The 25,712-nt window shown below is 36.6% G+C and overlaps 1 protein-coding gene across 2 annotated transcripts in view; it reads left to right on the forward strand.

Moving 5' to 3' along the window:
- Nucleotides 1-621: 621 nt before the first annotated feature.
- LOC134754773 (hormone receptor 4-like) overlaps nucleotides 622-25,712 on the forward strand; it is a 63,480-nt gene continuing 38,389 nt past the window's right edge. For both annotated transcript variants that reach the window (XM_063691134.1, XM_063691133.1), the window contains exon 1: nucleotides 622-980. Coding sequence is in view for 1 of the 2 variants with exons in the window: in XM_063691133.1 (XP_063547203.1) it covers nucleotides 929-980 (52 nt within the window). In the remaining variant the exon portion in view is untranslated. The remainder of the gene's footprint in view (nucleotides 981-25,712) is intronic.

Raw genomic sequence — 25,712 nt, forward strand, 5'->3', positions numbered from 1 at the left:
AATATCGCGAGGACATGTAAAATTTTCATTTATTTACACTTGTATTTCGTTACTCTGCATACTATAGCAATCTAATTTTAGTATAAAAGAGGGATCTGACAAGCAAAATTTTAAACAGAAGTATATTTTCAGGCAGGCAGGCAGGCGTGCGATATCTTTTGTTTCCTTCTAATTTCCTGTCTTTACACCCCCTCTTAATAATTAAAATTTTCTACGCTAAGAGAGCAAAAGTAAAATCTTAAAAACATTTGTATTTCCCAGAAAAGTGAGATGCAGCCTTTATAGTTAAAAGGCCAATAACTTAGTTTTCCGCTGTCGTAATAAAATACTAACAAGGGACCTACTTACCAGAGTAAAATGAACCCCGTAAAGGAAATCGAAAAGAAAAATACCCAACAATAGAGCGCTATAATGAAACCCTTCTGTGCTTGCCAGTTGCTAGGGTTGTTCCTAACCAGTGCACTAGTGTTCGTTTATAAAATGAATGTAATCCGCCCCACAATCTAGGTAAGGTCACCTCGCCTCTCCATCAAATTTACGACAGACCATCAACATTCACAGAAAGCTGGCAAATAAGCATCATGAATGCAAATATCTAGTACCGAGATGCTTGAATGGGTGCTCCTGTGCTTGGATGGTATCGGAGGGCGGGCGGCGCGAAGAGCCGAAATTGAAAGATGCGCAGTCGCGGGGCGAGGGGGAGGAGTGGACGCAAACGGAGTCGCGGCTCGCAGCTAGCGAGCAGAGTGCACTGCCGCAGCCTCACGCAAGCCAAACAAAACTTTAGTTAGTAACCTACTTCCGTACGAGCGCCGTGAGCGCGATACCCGCTCCGCTCGCGCCGCTCCGCTACTAGCTTTAGTACAGTGACGGTTTCAGTGTAACGTATATACTTGGTTAATGAACTCTTTGGTTACGATTTGGTTTAATGGACACACATGTGACCCGTGGACAAGATTTTTTTGCCAAAATGTTTTACGGTGAGAACTGTTACGATGTATTGTTTACTATTGTCCTGTTTTTTTCTGTTGTTGTTTTACATGTTGGCATGCACTACAGTTGTCGTCCATTCATTATTATTATCAGACGGCCACGCACACACCGCACTAGCAACGCGTCTATTTTTTTTATGCGAAAGTTGCACAAAAATATATTTAAGTGCCAAAAGTCTGTGTTTTCTTATCAAGTACATTATGTACCAAACTTCAATCTTTATTTATGTGATGACATGTTTCTTAAATACTTATGCATAGATGGAGGTATATTTATTTCATTTATGTTATCTCAGTAGACAACAAAACATCAGTAACTTTGTAAACTGTATATTTGATGCAGTATAATAACAATAACTTATATTAATATACTTATACCAGTAAAAAAGTTTGGTATATGTAGAAGACAATTTGTGTAAAAAACTCTTACCAATTTTACCGCCATTTTTAACATCATTTTTACATGCCGTGACGGTCCAGTCGGCCATCTTGGATTTTGCGTTGCAGTGTCGCCATCTAGTAGTTGTTTAGATTTTTTCTAATACAAAGCTCGCAACTTGTTCGCTCGTGTAGTATCGAAATTCTAGAAATTTCTTATTCTGTTACATAGACATAGTATAGTAGTTATAGACATGAAACCGAGCGACCAGGGGTAAGAGAAAAACATATTCATGTATTGACAGGTTAATGTATAATAGCAGCAAGAGAGGCAGCATAATCCTTTTTCTCTTTCACTCTTATAAATTTCGGTATTTCGCCATCGCCTACCTATGCTGCCATAACCCGATCATGAAAAAAAACCCGGTCTGTGATAAGGACAAAGCATGGCACTATTTTCTCTTTCCTCTTATAGGAATCGCAATAAGACTATCTTTCTTTATCAAAGAGTGTCAGGCACTTGTTCTGTTACAATTATGTTTCACCATGTTTTAAAGTATACAGAATAAGGATTTTTTGTAAGGATGGAATACCAAAGGTTTTGCTATGTCTAGTCTAGGTCACCGTTGGCTACGTTTATTGCGACAACCAATAAGTTCTTCTATTTAGGTAGAAGACGGAATGCATATATGTATGTAGGTAGTTATATTGAGGAGGTCCTCAAAGTAAGTGTACAGAGTAGTGGATAATAATTTTTTTGTTATTTGCCAATCATGTAGGGGTTGGGAAATAACAAAAAAAATTGTACCAATTTCTTTAATTGATTATTGTATCTATTTTTATTTGATTAGAGCGTCCCTACGTATTATTCCATTTTATAATCCACTTATTTATATTGTACAATTTATATTATTACCTATCGTCGTAAAAATAATGCCAGAAACACGTCAGTCTGTAAATATATTCCTTGTACCTATTTAATACTTATTTTAACACATTAAAACTTTATTGAGTATTATAGTTGACTTATGATCTAATCGTTGCTGACTATCAGAATATCACTACACCTTATAAAACAAAGTCCCCCGCCGCGTCAGTCTGTTTGTGTGTATTATGTATGTTCGCGATAAACTGAACGGATTTTCATGTCTATGTCTATCAATAGTGTGATTCTTGAGGTAGGTTTAGGTGTATAATTTGTTAAGATTTTGTGTAATCCGTGCGAAGCCGGGGCGGGTCTCTAGTTTATTTATAATACTTATGCATGGGTATAAAACCAGCATAAAACATGTGAAAAATATAGATCAGAAAGGTTATTCACATCTTCCGTGCAGAGCACAAGATTCTTGCAGAACAGAACCAAATTTTGCCGTAAGCCGCAATTTTCTAAAATAACCTTTACACTGTATGTAGGTCATGTAGTACTGAGCCATTCATTCGTCACATTAATACCTACACAAAAGCCTCACAACAGTCACAACACAGGCCTTCGTCAACCAGTGTCGGGTACGACCTATGTTAGTTAAAACGGTGGACTGCAAGGCTATTAAACTTGTTGATTTCAAGCCTTAATACCTTATTCATAAAGGGCCGTTTGTTACAGGAGTTAATAAAACCTGATAATTTTAAATAAGTCTACTAAATCATCCTAGAAAAGTAAATCATCGTCGTGAGGTATGTGGTACATGTTAGGGTTTATTTTCTAATGAGCTTTTTTCGTGTCCTCCGTTGTGAGAGGTAATTTTCCCTAAATAAACTTAAATAGATGTATTATTTTTATCTACTTGCGCTTTTTGAGAGAAACACAATTTCATAGAAATTAAGACTCCCTCCGTATTCTCTTCTTTTTTATACAACTTTGTAAACGCCGCAATCGCTTTCCTTGAATAGGTATACTAAAACACACGAAAGTATGACGCTTGCGTGGACGCCAGCGTCGTTTTTTCCTCAAAAATTTTAAACTGTTTAAAAGCAGTAATCAGTTAGTAAATATGAACCTTAACCCTTCTACTTAACGTTTTCCTAAATCAACTTATGTTTCACGTAAAACGCGCACACTTGGCAGGCGTGTGGGCTATCGAAACTAGGTCGGTTCAGTGACCCATATGTTTACCTAACGATTGTGCGCGCCCGCCATAGCCTCGCGGCTTATCATTATCACTGTTCGCATTTTCGTTTAGGTTATCTACCGGGCAACCTGTCTCCCACTCATGATCGTCGGCAACGCAATTTGCAACCAATGCTGTTGTGAATACGGCTCGGTTTCCTTCGGCTGAAAATTACCGAAAATGTTTTTCATATCGCCGATAAAAAATGGGTTGGGCGAATAAAATCAGTATATTTAATTCGCTTACAATCAGCTTAATTGACGTACTAGGAGTGCTCGCAAGAAATCACATTAATATTTTTGGTATTGGACACAATATTTTAGGTTGAAAATTTTCGTATCTGAAGAATGTAATATGGAACCCTATTAAATGAAAACAATAGATACTAGTATAAACTAAAACCCGTGGTTTCAAATGAAAGGTTATATTCATTTGAAACCACGTTATATCTTTGCACGGGCTACTGAAACGTATGATTTGTTTAAATTAGTCTGAAACTGAGTTACAGGCTTAGTCAGTACTCAGTACCTACCTAACGCTAATACCGCCGAAGACCTTATGAAAGAACTCAGGGCGTTAGAAGGTAATAAGAAGTGCCATAATAGGGCCGTTGTGTACCGATATTTGACAGTAAATTTATTAATTAAGGTCCCTAGGTATAAAATGAATAAGTACTCGTAATGCTGCCAAAATTGACATGGACTATTTCATGCAACTTTCTCCTGGCATCCTAACGACGTTAAATGCGAGCCGGCCAGCAAGATTGATGCTCTCATGGATTAGATCGCGCTGACAGGCACTCGCCATACAAATGAAGTATCGCGGGCACGAACCACCTACAAATGATTAACCGAGCCCCTACCCCTCAATAGAATATGAATCTTCCGTGTCAAGAGTTAAAGATTAATATCCGTTTACATGCATGCGAACTTGACAGGAGTGTGTCTATCTGTACAAAATAACATGTGCCAAGGTTGGTGAAAGTTAATGACGTCACTTCCAACAGTTCCAACAGGCTACAACAGGCTAGTTTTGCGAACTGTTTAGAAAAGTTATTAGGTATTAGAGAGAGCGGGGTTTCAGCAGTTTCACCCATCTATTTATAAAAATTGATTGCCTTGCCATCTAAACTTGCCACGCGTATGGTATGATAATGCGCAAATAATAAGAAAACCAAAGGTCACTTATTTAGATAATCAATGCATATATCACGTATTTAATCTTTAATTTCCTGTATCTTGCTCAACAGATCAACGTTTGTACTGTATAGTAACGTAAACAAATTGCACAACACGATAATTCATATAACCTCTGAAGTCGTTACATACAGTACACAGGATTAACTTTCGACAACAATGCGCACAATCGTGGATTCTTAATTAGTAACCCAAGTTTGCCTTCAAACGCTTGAATCGACCATCGCCCTTCATTTTTGTTAGCGCCTTCCACACTTTGCCTACAAAGGTGAACGCATGGACCGTCACTAAGTTCATCGCAGTCATTACAATTACAGCGTTAGTTTGTGCGAGGAGGATAGATTGATTACGTAGTATGTTGTTCATAGTTTAGTCTAGTGCGCGGTATGGGCTTAAGGTCGCTTGGACAAAACGTAGATGCGTCAACGAACCTTGCAAGGTGACAGCGGCAGCAATGTAACTACGCTGTGGCGCCGGGAGTAATAAAACACGTGTCACACCAATTTTCAATTCAATTTTATTCATAATATATATAAAACAGCGACGAAATATATACAGTGTGTAAATCTAATACGGGCGAATCTCTTAACGGTGTTGTTGGCTTGTTGGCAGTTACTATTAAAAAGCTCGTATCTCGTAATGTCATGTCATCTTATGTTTCTTAATGTTAGCAGTACATTGCTGCTCGGTGAATTTAAAAAATAATAATTACGGGGTCATAATTAAGTGTAAAGTGTGTTCTCGAAACGTCGGTCATTTTAAATCTTAAGTATACGCGACTGATTGAATAAAATAATATTTATTTAATCGTATAGCATTATATTATACAGATACATAGAAATCATAAATCTAACTTCAGAAAATTAATCCATGTGAATACCGTCAACTGCTTCAAAAACTAATGGCTCAAAAAAATAGTAATTTTTTATCAAATACCTGTGTGTCGTATTCCTTTTAACGATTACCCTCTTCCCATTATTAAGAATTAAATATACATAGCGATTTGGTAGAGTACCACTGTTTTTTAAGCCAGGCAATGTTTGGCATGGCTAGGCAATGTAGAAGCAGTTGATGGTAACTAAATTATAATCTGATCATAATATCCTAAACTAGGATTCCTAATACGGATATATGTAAAAAATAATCCAAATTTTCACGCTAATCTTAAACCACTTTCAGTGAACATACTTGTACTTACTTAAACATATTTAATCTCCTGCTGCCACTGCATGTTATGCATTTGTATAGTTTTTTTTTTCTTGTGTAATTTAACATTTAATTGTTTTTTGCAATTTTGGATTAATTTTATTGTTTGTAGAAATTAACATGTAAAAGTGCCCCTGTGGCCTATTTGCTGAATAAATGTTTGATGTTTGAACTAGAGATGCAACTACGTGGATAACATTTATTCGAAAGCATAAGCAGATCACGCATCCGCTTTATAATAACTAATCGTTGGCGTAGCTATACCATTCGAGACTAGTAGTAAATTCATCATATATCCATCAATTAAAATGAGATTCCCCCGATGCTCACAATAGACACAATCCTGGGGCGCCTAGCTGGCCGGGGGCCTGGGACATTTCGCCTGCCGTGCCTCCCTGTGATTACGCCACTGTTTATAATATGCCACACATTTATAACAGTTTGCCTACCAACGTTAAAATTAAATAATATCTAATTGCTACGCTAGTAGTTACTAATGACCCAAACATATCTAGGTATGACTTTCTAAAGAAATAAATCTAGAAGCTTCAATAGCTCATTTCATTCAATATAAAGTCAAATGCCTGAAATAACCAATATTTACATCTACATCATCTCTTTGTTAAAAGGGGGACTGAATACAAGGTTTAATGTTAGAATACATATACATTCTAATATATTTATTTATATGAAAATAGATTACTGGCCGCTTCTGTAGGTTCTTGATTAAATAAGTTAACCAAATATATCATTGGTGTATAAATGTACAAACTACAAACATCTACAAAGCATAACCTTAACAACTGTAATGCATGACGATTTTTGTAAAAAGTGCCACAACTAACTTATCTTTATGTTAAGGTATTACATAGAAATTGTTAGACATTTTCAACATACTTAATTACAGAAAATAAACAAAACAAAAATTACTGCATCTTCACAGCTAAAAAGTATAATTTTACTTAATTATCATACTGTATTCATAAACGTAGGAAGTTTTGTTTAATGCCTATTTCTTGGCAGACTGCACTAAAATTTTCCAGTGGCCTCAAAAACTGACACCAGGAATATTTCAAATAAATCAATTGCAATAGAATGGGAAATAATACACTCACATTGTGTTTATATTATATCGACCCTAACGATTAAAGACTACATTTAAATACATAAATAAAAACACATGAAATAATAAAAATAAATCTGGTTTCAATAGTAATACAACAACGATAGAAAAATGGGTCGTTTCGTGTGAAAACTATACAAAAATTGGCCTATTTTATTGTCCCAATATGACGTAAGAAAGTGAGTGCACTGTAACAATAATATTTATACTTAGGTAATTATTTGTTCTAAGATGAGTTATTTTGTTATTCGATAGCATCTTATCAACTGTTTATTTCTTTTGTTATCGCATAGACGATGAGTGTCCTTAGAAAGTGTATTACTGCCTTCAAGTAATTAATGTACGGCAAACAATAGTGCAGGTTAATAGTGTATATTTTTTCTCTTTATTTAATTGTGTAACATATTTTAATACCTAGACTGTCATTAAAATCGTTGCTTCTAAGTAAATTTTAAAAATTAGCGCATTTGATAATACTGATAGACTTGAATTCAGTGTTATCAATATCAAGTGCGTCACGCTCAACACACATGTTCTTAACAGCGCACACACTTGCGCGATGCACTGATATTGAAATTAAATTAGTGCGAGAATATCGTGTTTTGTTTTTGAATATAGTTTTTATAGACGCGGCCGATTAAGTTATGGTACCATTAAATTAAACTTACCCTTCATAATAACCTTAGCTATTCTATCATAATAATTCAGCGCATAATTGTTAGCATTTAGTATACAGTAATGAAACTGAACTAATTTAGTATCGCATATTTATGTTTATTTACATTGTGTCGTTACACCAGTGGTCGTTAAAAGCCGTAGGTACAGTCCAATTCTTAAATACCTTTTCACTAAACTATGAAATGAAAAACATATTTATTTTGATTTTTATACCATCGTGCATATGATTGGTGGAGAACAAATTAGTTCCAACGCTGTTAACTAGAATAAATTATTTTATTTATTTAAGGATCACCAACGGATAATACAAATACATAAGAACAAGGATAATTAACATTACAGATGTTTAGCCACTTATAGGTGACCACAGCTCACACATATATATTTCAAAGAGGTATATAAACTACTAATATAACTTATTGATTTATTATTATTTAGATTATATAACCTTAATGATCCTCATAGTTTCAAGTGGATCCGTGGCTTCCAATTTAGCCCTATGCGATAGAAAGTATACATAATACAGCAAACACACATAGCTAATATATAACTGACATTCGATGACGTAGTCACGCACAGCAGCCGCGGCGGCAACACGGCGTTAAATGACAATTTTATAACTATGTCATCATTGACCCTAATTTTAGACAACCGCCAACTGCCAGCCGTGCTTGTGCTAGCTGCTAGAGTAATGTCATGCTGCGACCATACAGACACAGACACCCTTTATTTAACTATAATATTTACTTTTCTAAAATGTTAATGTAACTAGACTAGAGGGTATAAATAAGCAGCCGAATCGCGGAATTAAACCAACAATTCAGTAACTGAGGCGTCATGAACAGTAATCACACTATAGATCATAGTAATACAGTGAAGGTCTATAATATCGACACGGGCTGAAACGGCGCAAATATGTGTACACGACATAGTTGCTTGGACATTAAGGTAGTGTTTAGACATTTTTGTCCCTTTATCTTTCCATCCATTTTTGACCTTGAATGACCTAACAAAATGGCAAACTATTTTCTCACAAGTACGGGAAATTCGGTCATGATAATGAGGTGAACAAAATGTGGTCAAATAATGACAAACCAGCTAGTTACTTAGTACTTACGTTCTTTTGTTAGAATAATAATTTGTAGAAGTTATTTTAGCCTAAGAATATTTGGCTTTTCTGAAATTCCAATTAGTAAATGTTAAGTTCTTAGAAAAAGCATCAATAGTAACGGCTCAAGTGCCTACTGGCCTAAGGTCCCTTTTTCAACAGAACGACATAAATCGGCCTATCTAATAGCTGACGGTACTAACAGGATGTAGTCGGTGCAGTCACCTACAATAATAATATGATCGTGACAATGGCGTCGCTCAATAAAGGCCTAAATAGAGTAGAATAGAAGAGAATAGAATAGAATTTTATTCGTAAGCACAAACAAACAAAACATTACATAATTTAAAAGAAAACATAAAATAAGAAGAGAGACACGAAATGACCTCATCTCAGCATATTGCTGGTGGCTTCCAGCGCTGATCTTCCGATGAGACCATCAGGTGAGAAGAATCACGGAAGGTAACAGACAAGAAGAAAAAAGACATAAAATAACATACAATGAACAAATTGTTAAATAAGAAAAAGTTACACAGCAGAAGATACAACATAACGATTAAATTAAAATTATTTATATAAAACAAGCCTCGTACCGTCCTACTTATAACGCTCAGTCACTGTATCGGTCCGGTCCAACCATACCTTGGCTGAACATTACAGCTACATATGCAGCTAGCGCCAACGGTAACGACACGAACTAAAATAGTGCTACTATTTGTTACGACTTAAATATTAGAAACGATTCATACGAGTATCCTGAGTTCCAGAAGCTACTATTTTGTTTAGGAGTTGGAACCGTCTGTTATTTAATAGTACGTACTCGTATATTTACAATGTTTAATATATACGCATGGCCTCGCGAGGGTATACCTAAGACATATTAGTACTAACTAATTTTGATTAAAGTAGAACTTCTTTAATGTATATATGTGTATTTTTTCCAACTCCTCTCTATTTTATCAATTAATTCTATGACTATTTTGATATTACATCTTTTTTAGGGTTCCGTACCTCAAAAGGAAAAAACGGAACCCTTATAGGATCACTCGTGCGTCTGTCTGTCCGTCTGTCACAGCCTATTTTCTCCAAAACTACTGGACCAATTAAGTTAAAATTTGGTATACATATGTAAATATGTGACCCTAAGACGGACATATAACGTAAACAAATAAATTTTAAACAGGGGGGCCGTTTTTTACCTATAGGTTAAGTTTTATTATGTTTGTTTTTGTTAATTGTTTTTGAAATAAAATTTAATATTGTAGACAAGAAATTAAAGATCATTATCTTTTTGGGGGGTAAATGAGAAAATTAAAAATAAAGTTTTTTCAAACTATATTACATATCACATGAAAGAGCTCATTATGAGAATCTCAAATATATTTTTTTTATAATTTTAGGAAAAACAGTTTAGAAGTTATTCAAGAAGATAGACAAAAAAATGACCACCCCCCCCCCCCCCCCCTTATCTCTGAAACTACTGGGTCTAAAATTTTGAAAAAAATCCACAATATAGCTCTTTACCTACAGATCACAGGAAAACCTATTAGAAATGTGCAGTCACGCGTGAGTCGGTTTTTGATCCGACCCCTACGGGTTTTTTTAAGACATTTCACTCACGTTTCACATAAAAAATACATTGTTTAAATTGAGTTATGTACGAAACCCTTAGAACGCGAATCCGACTCGCACTTGGCCGGTTTTTTATTTATTAAATCGCTTTATCACAAATCAGCCCGAGTTTATCCTAAGTAGTTGACCTTTATACCACGAAATCGAAAGCATTTTGTTCTTGTATGCATAATTGGAAACAAATTAGTACTTCAAAGCGTATAGAACGTTCTTGCGGCAACAAAGGGGAGTCCGTGACTCGTGCGCATTGTCGGCGCAAAGGTCCGGTGGCAAGGCCGGCGCGGCGCCCGCGCCACTGCGTGGGAACCTACCAGGCCCACGTAACATCTCAACTGTTGTCGTTGAGACGGTACTGCTCGGCTTAAAGATTCCATATTCCCATAAGATTTTGTATTAAGCACTGACTTACAATGGAAACATTAAAATATAACGCGAAAAGAGCGGAGAAACTGGTTAAAGAGTAAAAATTATTAAAATGCGTATTACCAATGATATATGTAACTCCGTGTAAGATAATATAAAAAACGTGCCTCGGAAAATCAAGAAAAAATTATGGTCGAATAGTTGGCGCCACGCCTTTAGCTTATACTCGGGTAGATGGCGACACCGACACATATTTAGTAATTTTAACACATATCAGTGAAAGAACATGGGTGAAAGCAAAGATAGATATAACTCCGTAATAGATGGATACAGTCTAAGGAAAAAACGTGCCTCGAAAATCACGAAAATTTGATTTTCGATCAGATGGCGCCACTAGTTTTGGCCTACGCTCGTATAGAGGGCGTTGACTATTTCGTTTGTTATTTATAATTTTAACGCAGACCAGTGAAAGAACATGGGTCAAAATCATATAAAAATAATTAATGCAAATAAAAAAATCATTTATCCATATTTAAATACATTTTATCGTATTTTTATAAATATTTATTTTTAGTTTTAAAGTGTGTCGACAGATGGCAGTGAATTTACTGGGGTTACAAAATTTACTATGACAGTACCGCTCTAGTATAAGTTACTCTATGGTGAAAGTCATATGGCGTTCTAAATATTATAATAAAACATTTATCCATATATTGTATTGTAGTTCGGGCGATTTTCCGCAACTCGACGACTGGCGCCTATTTGCCGTTTCATGGGGGTGGGCTAGTCCTGCCAGCCCAGCTCCTCGAGGAAACCTATCAAACCTTTGATGTTGAGTAGGACCTCGGGGAGGTCTCTCGGGGATCCGAGATATTTTACCCTGTATGGGGCCACTCCGCTGCACTCCAGCACAACGTGAGAGGCTGTTTCTTCTGTCTCCATGCATCCTCTGCATAGGGGACTGTCTGTGACACCTGTTATAAAAAGATGTTTGTTAAATAGTCCATGACCTGTTACCATGCTCAGTCGGGTCTTTCCTAATTGAAGGAGCACCCTTGTGAGATTTCCGTTGATGCCAGGCTTGTTTGGCCTGTCTGCATCCATTCTAGTTTAGCCAATGTTCTGTGTGTAGTTTCCCTGTACGTGCCAGCAGCATTGAGCGTACCTTGCTAAACGGTATCGGGAGGATCGGTTCTGGGCCAATCGCTCCCGCACTCGATCCTCCGCAGCATCGTTACCCCGGGATCCGCTGTCCTTTGATCCATTGTAGGGTGATCTTATTGTTATGACATACCTCCATTAGTCGTTCGTGGCATTCGTGTATAAGTTTAGATGTGACTATATGGCTTTTTAGTGCCATCAAGACTGCTCTACTGTCGGAGAGTATGCGGATGGAGGATCCTACTACCTTCCTTGCAGTGATGGCAGCCGCCGCGTTTATGATGCCCATGCACTCAGCTTGGAATACCAAGTTATGGGCTCCTAGCGGAGTGGTGATTGACATGTTCAGGTCTTCTGAGAAGGTTTCAGAGCCCTATCCGCTGTCTGTTTTGGACCCATCAGTGAAGATTTTGAGCTCCCGAGCATTGAGTCCTTCGTTATTGTCGTCCTCGTATAACTGTATTTTGTACCTTTTGTCGAAGACAGCTTGTTTATGAATCCGATCCGTGCCCGAATTAAGCACTGGAAATTCGTCATATACCTTATCCAGGCAAGTTGTGTGAAGAGCTTCTATGATGTTGGACCATATATTAAGGGCTCGCAGCCTTACCGCTGAGAGACTGGCCTCTTGTTGTATGTGTAGGTGCAGCGGTGAATTTATCCATATATATATACAGATATTTTTATGTAAATTTAAATTGCAAAAATTTACTATGATAATAACCCTCTATTCTCTTTGTTATTACCAATAAATTTATACTCAAACATAATGATTGAAAACCAAACACTCATAAATCCGTGCAATTCTGCGTGTGTGAATACGTTTCTGGTTGAAGAAATGGCACTTTTGACACTGAAAGATCCATACCTAACTAATCCAGATGTAATTCATAACCTGTTATTAGAATCAGAATACGCCTGTATGTGCTTTAATCACACTAGCGCATAAATAATTGAATGCCACGTATGCTGAGCGCATACTGAAATAAAATTATTATTAATACTTCCCTTTGCTGATAACAACAAATGATGAACAACTAAACTTATAAAAGTTTCGTTGTAAAATAAACACAATTATAAAGGCTGATTAAAATATGTCTCACAATATTTAATACCTTGTATTACGTCAACAATTACCAGAATTGCGGACCAATATTTATAATTTTGTTGTATTTAACATTTATTTTTAATGAATATTATATTTATTTTGTTCCCTTGCTAGGTGATAAGTAACTTTATGTGTAATTCAGAGGGTAAAAGCCTTCCACATTTCATAAGTAATTTACTATACAAATGTATAAAACATTTAGGAATAAAGCTTACACTCATTTTTATTTCAAAAGTCATATTGGCAAAAAGAAGCAATAAGTACAAAAAATTTCAGAACGTCTTGCTAGTAAAGGGTCAGCGACCTGCAAATCAAATCTAACAGTAAAGACATTCTTATGGAAAGTGAGCACATCTATTCTATATATAGATAGTGACCTTTCGCTTGGATGCGTCAGCCAAAGCAACGTGATGTAATGGCATTACCCACACAGTCATAGCTAGTTACACCGTTATGCATCTGTGTGTGCGATCGAAAGTGAAAGCTGAGGTCTCAATGGGGTCTGACCGGTGTGGGGCAGTGCAGCGCAGTCAATGTCGACATCGGTATTCAATGGCGTGTTCGATTAATCCCTTCGTCTATTGGTTGATCACTACTCGTACTTCACAGACTGGACTAAGGGTCGGATGCACCAAAGCGTTTGTCACCGTAAATTTTTATTGTATACTGTATGGAAAGTTTCATTTTTTCACTCCGCTAATTGTGGTTGATGCAACTGGCCCAAAAGGGCGTTGGTTCACAACGTCTTTTGTGTCGATACTTTCCTATGGAAAAATAAATATTGCACACCATATTCATCGAAATGGTTTAGAAAATCTCGGAGTTTAGGTGGGGCATTCAGCGCCATCTAGTTGGAAACTTCTGTACTAAGAATTGTAGTGGCACTTTGTTCCCAACAAGTCATAAAACGTTGTAGGTATGTCGTCTTGTATATATGTATTTTCGTTTATTGTACGTTTTTTAAACTAAGCCTTTCTTTTGACTTCTTTTGCTACAACTTTGTATTACATGTAATTGTTTAAAATAACTCCATAGAACCTGCTAAGTTGTCGGCGACGGTAATTGACCAACGCCACTTAAGTTATGTTTGTAAAAAAATCATGAGTTCACACCACCTTTGAAATTACCCAAGCAAATTAAAATATGTGACTAGAAAGTACAAATTTCGTGTAAAATCCATGCTTGGTTACATACAATACTGATAGCAACGTTAGCATCGATTAATTTCATTATAATACCTGCCAAGCCTAAAAGTAGTCAAACCAAAAACAAATAAATGATCACGCCATTCACGCCATCACTTTCCCCCTCGGCGGGCGGCTCTAGCCCACGTGCGCGGTCCTACGGGAGGTACCGTTACCGCGCACGCGTAAGTACTCCCGTTACCGCAGCGCTAACGCGGTACCGTTACCCCGTCTACGGCGCCCGCGCCGCCGCCTAGACCCACTACTCTCGCTTTCCGTTTGAGGCCTTCCTCTTTTTGTTCAAACTACGTCATGCCATATAGACTTACAAGTTCGTTTACTTTGTTTCTATTTGAGTATACTAAGAAAAATATTACACTACTGTAAAGTTTTCTTTAGACAACATTTCATAATATACTAAAGGCCGGCTTCGGATCGACCAAGGCGGAGGCAACTTCATCACGCTGCACCGACAAGAGCCCAGCTCTTGAATTGAATTGAATGATGAATGATGAGACAAAATTTCACGTCTGACCCGTAGGGTTTTTCATTTCTATTGTCTTATTTTTTTGTCGAGTTTCGCAATTCACCACCTACGTTAGACATTCTCTTAATATTTGCAGGACAAAATAAGAAATATGACAAATTACTCTCAAAAATATTTGTTTCATACACGCTCCTGTCCTTTACAAGTGTCAACTCCTTTTTTATACTTTTCTAATTAGCCCAAACTCCATATGGTTGTTTCCTGGGAAGATAGCGCCTATTCACACGAAGTTATTTTAAACTACGACAGATCACTTACTTATTTAAACCCAAGCCACACTGCTGTGGTGTAGCCACGCCACAAATGTGAATAACATATGCTCAAGCTCGAAAAAGAGCGGTCGTTACTCGCAGAAGCGAAACTTTTTTTCTGTTAAAATTAAAGTAATTATTTATCCCACCGCTCGGACAAAAGATATAATCACAGGCGCAAGAAAACTTTTAAAACCTTGACCACGGGTGACTGACATTAAAATCGCACGCTGCTTTCACGGCCCAATCAGGTGCCGTTGTATAACTGAACCGACTTTCCATTTCTTTACCAAGTTCTTTGCAAGGTAGAAAATAAAAATAGTATAACTACCTCATTCATGTATATTTGCATAACTAATTTGTGCAAACATAACTAAATAAAAGGATACTGTGGATTATTTAATTACTCGTGGGTAAAAATTAATAAACAAAAACAATGTAATTTCATTCAAAGTTACAAGTTTGTTATTTTTCTCTGGTAATTCAAAGGAAGTATTTAAAGTCTTTACACATTATAGTTTCGAAACGTCGCGAACTCGGCCCATGGTCGTTAAGGTCGTGGATATGTGGCAATTTTCTCATTTCGAAGAGAAGCTAAACCTTGACCTACGAATAAAAATTTCATTTCGTCACTCACGCGGCGCTACAAGCCGGGATACCATTTATAAAGCGCTCGCTTATAAACAAGTGTGACTAACCCTCTTTAATTCATCGTATGTTGCCTGCGAGACTTATTTTCCTTAATAAAAACATTCTTAGTGAGCATTTCTCGGGCAGCAGTTCCGTTGCTCGACGTAAAGTAGCTTTAAAATTGACCTAAATTACTGATAGATGGGTAGGTATAGATGTGGTGCGCGTGAGCTTGTTCTCGCGCAGCGCGCGAGATGGCGCTGGGTCTTGCGCGCGAGGCCCTCGTGTGCGCTTGTTGCGCCACGGAGCTCGCTTTACGCAACCAGGCCGTTCACCCCGGAAGGCGTTTTCCTCGCAGTTTCTTTAGCAGTGTGTTACTGTGGTGATCGCGTGACTCGCTAGCGTGTGGAGTAGGTACTAGAATTAATGCATCTTGCGACCGGATCTCAGCCACTCAGAGCTGCACAAACCTAATTCCTTTATCACACGAGACAAATATATGTTGAAGATGCACTAATGTTTGCTTTTAGTTGCAAGCGAACTGTGCACTGCCGTAATGACAAGTGCTGTTCACTTGCAGCCGAATCGTTCTCATACTATTCACTTTAACGTTACGGCTGCTCCTCACGCGTCATCCAGACATTTTAAACGCATGGCCACAAACGTTTTGTGAGGAATGTCTCCACGAAACAGTTTATTTTTGTTCGCGTTTTCGCAGCGTCATTAAGTTACGTGGTGTCATTAACAGCTGAGTGACCGAGTTATTTGTATTTCCTGCAAACACTCAATTAGTCATTGAGGCCATTAAGTATCTTTGAAACAGCTACAGGTTTTGCTTGTAAAGGTAGTTACGGATGAGGCAAAAGCACTCAAAGTTAATCAGAACTGATTAGTAATAATTATAGTACCTAATATAAAAGTAGATAATTTTCCTAACTCGTAGTAGGTTATGTAATGCAGCCTTTTTCTTGTACTTGTAGATGTATTTTAACAAATAGTTTATCTATTACTTGCAACACTATGCCTGAAATAGATGGGAACCGTACACAGGCAAACAAAAATATAAAATTTACCGTTCATTCTGGCTTCGTAACGCATATTTGTAGCTAGGTTAACGTGCATGTGGAAATTCGTTTTAGTATTTTGGTCTCCTGGAAATTTAATAACGCATGTACCGCGCAGAGTTAAGCTTTAAACAATACCGTTTTATATGCATAATGTGGGTTACGATCTCTGCTAAAACTTATTAAACATTTGGAAACCTGAAACACTTTGGACTCGACATAATCTATGAATAGTTCAGGGCGCGTAGCCAACGTGCTTATCGTTAACACTCCGTAGCGTATCGTAGTCATCTCTCTCTCTATCACTCCTCCACACTAGTGCGACAGTGACACAGGGTAATTCGAACAATGAAATACGACATCTACTTGTTCTACAAAACGATATGGATTAGATATCAGTGTCAAAAATGACGTTTCTTTCTTCAAAGAAAAACGTCATTTTTGGCCTGACAGTCGCGTTTCTTTCACTACGGAGCGTTAACGATTGCACGTTGGCTACGCACCCTGAACGCATTACTTTTGATTCTGATTAAACCCGTTTCAAGTGGGTTTTGTTGGTCATCTTTCATACAAAAACCTCAGAAAAGCGCTCCTTTTAATAAAATTAAAATAGTTATGATACATCAATTAAGCCTAAAAATATACGAGAACAATCGATTCTACAAACTATTTACGCTAGACAAACACCCGAAAGTAGAAAATCCTATTCAAATTGCATAAACTGCGTTGCAGCCACGGTGTCGGCACTCTTAGAGTTCACTCACTTACACGAGTGTCACCAACACGTCTTCTAAGGGTATGAATACTTTAGCCTTTTCATCGGCATCAACATTTACGTAACCACTTTCGACATTCTGCAGCTCCGATGTGACATCAGTCTAATCAAGGTAAAATAAACCTAGTCCGTTTAGCTTAAAGCTTAATCCTGATTGAATAGGTCTGAATAATTACGAGTTTGCGAGTGTTATATTGATATAAGCAATGACATTGCCGCGTCTTGGCGCCTTACGAAAAGATGCGACTGCGCGGCTCCCTTGCGAAAGCGATCCTCGCGTGTATTCAAGAATAAGGAAAACCCGAATCATAATTACTATTCGTTTTCTGTGACTGTATTGTTTTGTCGAAGCCAAATTATACACGGTAGCGATGCGCTGAAAAAAAAACTTTAAAGAAAAAATATTAAATTTAATTACCACGACTAGTTTTAAATCTACGTATGCAGTTTTTAATTCTTTTTCTTTATGTGTTGGCGTAAAAAATTGAAATCACTTGTTTTTGTCAATTCATCAAATTAATACCACATTAAATACGATATATTTTTGTAGGACTGTGCATATAGGCTTATGGTGAAAATTATTATTCTACTTCCTTCAAACATAAATAATATTACCTACCTAGGTAGACTAGTCAAGGTTACTTGCTACTGACGAGATTGCGTCGCCTTGAAACAGTTTAATGTAAGTATACAGCGCCGACTATTCCCATTTAAATATGAGTAGACGCCGTGTAACAATAAATCAATTAACCCAATTTGCTCATATTTATCTGCACCTGTCAGTGACATTACAACCTCGTTTAGGTGCGACGCGACGCGTCGGTGAGTTTTATCTACTTCACTGAAAATCAACTAAATAAGAATATACCTTCTGGTATTAACACAACATACATTACTGAACAGTTCTCTATTGCCGATAAAATCATCGGCGTAGAACGTTATTGATACCATACAAATCCACTGACCGTTTTAACCCGCATAACTTCGCACGACCCAAACTTTTTTGCAAAGGGAATTTTTTTTTAAAGTTTCAGGTTCCAACTCAAGGTATTTTTAATGTAGTTTATGACGTATCCTAGACGGAGACACAACTTCCAAGATAAACGTGTCTTATTATATGATTTCATGTCAGGTTGTCAATTTTGCGTGACTAATTTCATTCAAATTCATTAAATCGTTTTTGTGTCATTAAGTAGCGTCTCAATATTACACATAATTTCGAGAGACACGACAAAAGAGTCAATTGAAATTACAGATGTACAATTATACAAGCAGCAGAAAGTTTCCAAAATGTTGCAAATGTTCCAGGAAATATCAGGAAAATTTGACAAGAAATAAAGAAAATTCCATTCCCATACAAACTTTCCGAAAAAATTTCATGTGGAAATTTCGCAATTTCGGAAAATTTTCGACAGTACATCAGTAATTGAAATAGTATCCGAAGATGAGCAGTCGCCGCTACTGTATTGTTAGAGATTGCACAACCTTCACTACAAGTGCTAACAAATTAAAACATCTTTTATACATTCGTCCCGGATAAGCAAGGGCAAAGAACTTTTACATAACCGAGTTACATGCCGGTGAGAGGCAATGTCAGCCATTGTAGCCGTGCTATTATTATGACGAGTAAGCAGATTTCAGTACACAACGGCTTTTGTTTCTAAAAAAAAACAATAGTAACTATGTAACAAAACAAACGGCGTTCGGATTATAAGAACATACCATTATTTCAAAACTGACGAGAGCAGGTAAGAAACCGGAATCAGTACTTTTGGCTCTATAAACCTAGAGCACATTCGAACATTAAAAATCTACTACCGATTTATTCATTACAATATGGTATATTATTACTTGCTGTGCCTAATTCACTCACACCAATATTTGAGATGTATGAATTGCACCAGCAAATGGATAAAGTTTTTAACAATTAAAAACTTATTCTAATTCATTCCTATTCCATTTAAAAATAAGCCTCGTATGTAGACCTATTTTTAAATGACAGGAATAAAATAGAATAAGTTTTTGAGTGTTTAAAACTTTGTCTTATTTTTACCCGTCTTATATTTACCCCACCTGACCCTTGGAGGCTATTTCCAACATCAAAATTTTTATCTAAATCTGAAGGGGGATTTGAACTTTATTATCTTGTTATACTACGGTGAAAATATTAAAATATTATATATCTGTCAATGTCAGATTATGAAGAGGTTTTCGGATTCGCATTGGCCTCTTATTCGACTTGTCTGTTTGTAATACAATATAAACAAAAAACTATGAATGAAAAGTAATTACTCAGACGAAAATATATACATTTTGTAAATAACGATGCTGGTATGGCATACATACTATTCGATCTCAGGAGGCGTGTTTCGATTTTAAAAATACATGTCTGAACAAGAAACAAAACCAATGATCTATAGACGTAGCAAGCCTCTACGAAAGTCTACGTGCGTAGCGGCTACGGAAATTACCCGATTATGTTAAAAAGTTCGCATGCTAGCGCGTGTTCTCAACCATTGCAGCAAACACAGCAATCTTGTTCGGATCAAGGTTCCACTAACTAATATCTGAAATTGGTCTTTTGTTTCGTCGTACAGTATAGTTGCGGTGTACTCGTATGTGCCAAAAAGAGGTCAATGAACAGCCTCGACGTTTCTACATATCAAAATGCACACCGTAAAGTCATTAATCACATCGACTTGCTCGATTAATTAGGATACTATCCGTTGAGGATTAAAGTTCAAAATGCCATTTAGCCTTTGCCGATAGAAGTCCCTCTACCTTGTGGTTTGTACTACGCGATGCGTACCGTCGGTTGTCGTAGGTCGCTCTTCGACAGCGATGCAAATTCGACCTAATCGCGGAGTTGTATTGACTAGTTTTGCTCGATCAAGGCTTGACGGTTTGGGCTTGTTAGGCTGGATAGGATGGTTGGCAGTGACGGTCGAAATGTTATTTTGTTTATCGTTCGCGCGCGTTCTTGACAGCGAAAAAGTGAAAACGGCTGTGGTGGTTGGGTTGTGAAACTAGGCGCGAGCGCCGGGGCCCGCGCGTCACGAGCGCTGCACCGTGTTATATAACATGTGTGCTGCGGCCATTCGTAGCATTAGATAGGTACCACACATAAAGTAGAATTTCGATACCAGCCCTATTGTACTAGCTTATATATACAATAGTCCTCTATTGAGAGTATACTGAACTAAACAAGACTAAGCACTCAAAGTACTAATACCTCAGATCGGTTCTGATATTCAATTAAATTCAATAATATTTACTAATACTATTTAAAGACTTGGTAAAATGTACATTTTACACGGCAGTATTCAAACTGAGTAGATTACAGGTAATATAAGATGTTGGCAATCCGTATGATAACTGTTCCGTTTTCAAGATATGCGTGGAGCTTGTTACATTTTTAGTGACAAAGTACATTTACTTATTGATCGTTTGAAACTCGAAGTCCCAGCTCACAAAACATAGATGCACATTTTCTAGAAGCTGTAGACGTTTTCAAGGAACTTGTCCGGATTGCTAATGTGGGCGGGTCCGTGATTTAAAAAGCAAGCGGTCACACTGACATGGAAACCCTATTGATATTATCAAAGAGGATATAATATTATAGAGCGGTACTGTCATAGTAAATTTTGTAACCTCAGTAAATTCACTGCCATCTATCGACACACTTTAAAACTAAAAATGAAGATTTATAAAAATACGATAAAATGTATTTAAATATGGATAAATGTTTTTTTTTTATTTGCATTAATTATTTTTATTATTTTGACCCATGTTCTTTCACTGATATGCGTTAAAATTGTTAAATAACAAACGAAACCGTCAACGCCCTCTATACGAGAGTAGGCCAAAGGTAGTAGCGACATCTGATCGAGAATAAAATTTTCGTGATTTTCGAGGCACGTTTTTTCCTTAGACTGTATCCATCTATTACGAAGTTATATCTATCTTTGATATTATATAGTTTACGAACCGAATTAACCCTCCATAAAGTGTATGTTAAGTGTGTGTGGACTATATACAATTTACTTATAACCTAAACCTTGGTGTTTCGTTAAGTGTTGTAAAATCAATAAATCAATCAATTACCACAAGCCAGTCAAATAAATTAAATTTAACAACATAAATTTTAAAATGTTTCCATACAACCACAATTAAGTAATAAATGAATGAATGTTCAATGCTTATTAGTCTACCGGAATGCGTGTACGTGTACTACCTCTGAATGTGTAGTACTGTACTCATAGTTGCTGGCTTTTGGCAACACGAGTCGCCTAATTGTTAGTCACATCACGGATGCCAATGACATCGAACTATTGTGCATTGTGGCATTCAACGAAAGCCTATTACGCTTTGCGAAAGCATTTTGAATAGGGAAGCCTCCCATCGGCATGTCGAAGACGAAATCAGACGATACTGATCATTTGTATCTGATCCAGTCTTTTCATGTTTATCAATTAGAATAGCTGAACCGTTTTATTTATTTATTTATTTATTTATTTATTTATTTATTTATACTAAAGTGTTTTTATTGGAAAATATTGAGAGCATGCACTTAATGGCTTATCTACATGGTGGTAAACTAAGTTTCTATCTATTTAAAAACCGGTACAGGGGTCTACAATTATTGACCCAAGGGCCATGTCCAGAGGGCCTACCATCAAAAAGCGTGTACCTAAGTGACCCTACACACGAGCGCTAAATCATTTTCATATAAATCATTTTGTCGCAATATCTGCGGTATCTATTATAAGTAATCGTTTGATTATATGAGTGTAATCAAATATTCGTTAATTCTACTGAAAGGCGCGTGTTAATTTGGAAAATATAAGGGAGACTGATTGAATTGCTCGCAAGCTAAAAATCTTGCATGAGCATGAGCTTTACCATAGAGTAACTTATACTAGAGCGGTACTGTCATAGTAAATTTTGTAACCCCAGTAAATTCACTGCCATCTGTCGACACACTTTAAAACTAAAAATGAAGATTCAACGCCATCTATACGACTGTAGGCTTAAACTAGTAGCGCCCTCTGAACGAGAATCAAATTTTCTTGATTTTCGAGGCACGTTTTGTCCTTAGACTGTATCCATCTATTACGGAGTTATATCTATCTTTGGCTTTACTTATGTCGGCAACATTAGACTGTACACAATAAAACCCGGCCAACGCATGATATGGTATATATTTTTAATGAATGTGCTTCAAGCAGTACTTTTTGAAATAATTTGTAGTTATCAAACTACATAATAAAATTACAAACACAATATTGCATTAAATATTCCACAGTTCCTATTTTTTTTTGTTTACGGTCTTCTGACAGTTTTTACCAAATTCTCCTGTTAACCTTTTGGACGCTAATGACTGATAAATATATACGCACCGTAGGTTCAACGCCAAAGACCGATTAATCAGACCACAGAGCAACATAGACCTACATGCATAAGCATAAAGTTCAATATCAGTTTTGACACTTCGGTGACGTGGCGTCTGGATGACTATGGCTTTTGTGTTTGACACGGCGTCGAAAAGGTTAAAAACATATTATTGTTTTTAATTAGATAAGCCAAATTATACCATAGCTAACGTTTTTCTAATTGTACTGAGTTAACATTGGTGAATTCGACTTTTTGGCAAAAAAATGCCTCCCATACAAAAACGACTCAGTGCTTGGAATAGAAAGTCTTCCTGACTACCTCAAGTAGAAAAGAGTATCAAAAAGTATTTTTTTTTAGATGACATCCTAATGTGCATAAAATAGCTTGTAAAAATATAAACACAATTGTGTGGCGAGTCAAGATTATCAAAAACCCTGAACATAAATTTAAGATATGATGGCGAAAACACACACGTCTATATATTGTAATATGATAGTATTTTTATTATATAGTAATATATATACAGATTATCAAAATAAAATAACTGCTTGAATATGTCCATTCGGTAAAAATATATACCAGATCAGGCATGGCCGGATTATATCGTGTACAGTCTTTACTGTTGATCAGTAACACTTGTTTTATACCGAGAATAATTCCTGATAGATATTCAACCGCCGAACCGATTTAGATGCAATTTAGTACAAAGGGTCGTTTTTTAGGGTTCCGTACCCAAAGGGTAAAAACGGGACCCTATTACTAAGACTCCGCTGTCCGTCATTCCGTCTGTCCATCCGTTCGTCCGTCTGTCACCAGGCTGTATGTCATTAACCGTGATAGCTAGACAGTTGAAGTTTTCACAGATGATGTATTTCTGTTGCCGCTATAACAACAAATACTAAAAACAGAATTAATATAAATATTGCCGTTTTTCTTCGTAATGGTACGGAACCCTTCGTGCGCGAGTCCGACTCGCACTTGGCCGGTTTTATCAATCATCATCATTCCACGCAAAAAAAGTCGCGGGCAGAAGCTAGTGATGTCATAAGATTTTGGTGTATGTATATGTGGAATGAAATATGCATAAGTAATGTTATCTGCTCCTAAAATGTAAATATACATATGTTCGGCTAATACGTAACAATGCGAGTGCATTATTATTCAGCCAACCAGCGATAAATTTGCCTGCTAACAGTGCATAGTGTTAACATTAGCGACATATTACTCAAGTAAATAAAACTGCAAAGTATTAAAACTTGCACGGTATTGAATAGAGGAAATTTTAATATAACGTATTAAATGGAGAGTAAGCAGTTAAAATATAAGGTGTAGTGTAATTACAATACGGGTAGGTAGACTCATTATTTAGAATCGCATTGTCAAGCTGTTTACTTGCGTCAGGTCGTTCACCTCGTTATCGTGCAACTCGATGAATTTTCAATTGTCACCAGGCATGGGCCTCTGCGGAAACATCACAATAATATTCAGTTTATCGGTCAGGTGTTTCGCGTTTCCGATGACGTCATAAGTAAGCCCTAATGTGGCTATCAGGCCTAAATCACGTAGCAATTTTCAATTGTTTCGAACCCCAAATGAGCCAACATCTAAGTGGGTTATGTATGGATCAGTATTCGGTTCACCAGCGTACTCCAATACAAACTGATACATTTAGATTATCAAACAAAATATTTTTCTTATTTTTATGTAGAAAAGAAATTAGAAGTGGGTACTAAAATTAAAAGAAGTTCATAATTTCATTAATTACTTATATTGCACATCATAAATAGGAATCTCGTTGTCCTATCAAGGACGATTCGTAATTCGTTTAGCTTGTAGATTAATTGATTTTTTTAAGTTAATGTATAGCTTTTTCTGCGGTGCTTGTGAAAGGAAAGATGTTCTACCTCATATTTCTGCACTCTGTAGTTCATTTGTATTCACTTACAAATCGGATGTAGAGTCTAACTAAAGCCTGACCAGGAATAATCGTATATTATGATCACGCGCCATGTTGCGGAATTTCACTGGAACTAATTTTTTCATACTATACTGAACTATCACCCTATATATGAAAATAACAGCGCCCTCTTGACAATGATCATATATTTCTGGTCAGACTTTAGCTAGTATATCCCTAGATGAATACGTCTTTTCAATATATATACACGGGTTTTTTTGGACGGGCTTTATATTATTTGTACCCAAAATCTTGAGTTTTTTTTAACAAAAAATGGTCATACGGTTTTTTTAGTATAACCCGGACGAAACTAAGACGCATGTAGTGCAGTAGTAACAGTAAGATACTGCCTATATGAACAAATAAATAATGTTTAAAGTTAAATAAAGTGAACTCGTTTTAAGTAGAGAATAACCACATTGGAATGAAATGTTTTAATGTGTTCTCATGTTTATCGCTATAGTTAAGCAATATGTTTGTCATAATTAGCCAACCGTGTTGATAGATTGTGAGATTAGCGCTATCCAAAAGGCAGGTCATTCAACGCGAATAGATCAGCCTGCACGGCGAGCCGTGTGAAATCAACAGTATCGCCTGTAGTCGATATCACACTGTGATCGATATGACCCAATACTAAACTGATAACAAATGAGAACCAAAAAAATTTCCCCTTATAACATTGCAAAACTTGTTTACATAGAACTTGTCGTATAATATATTTCTTTCTGTTTATATTAGATAATAACATTTTATGTCGTTTTTCTCAGACCTTCCCTAATACGTATTTGATAACACCAACCGTGACTGCACCACTCGAACATTTTTAAGCATTCTACCTCTCTATAAATCCGTGTGTT

The sequence above is a fragment of the Cydia strobilella genome, chromosome Z (assembly GCF_947568885.1).
Source record: "Cydia strobilella chromosome Z, ilCydStro3.1, whole genome shotgun sequence".
NCBI lineage: Eukaryota > Metazoa > Arthropoda > Insecta > Lepidoptera > Tortricidae > Cydia > Cydia strobilella.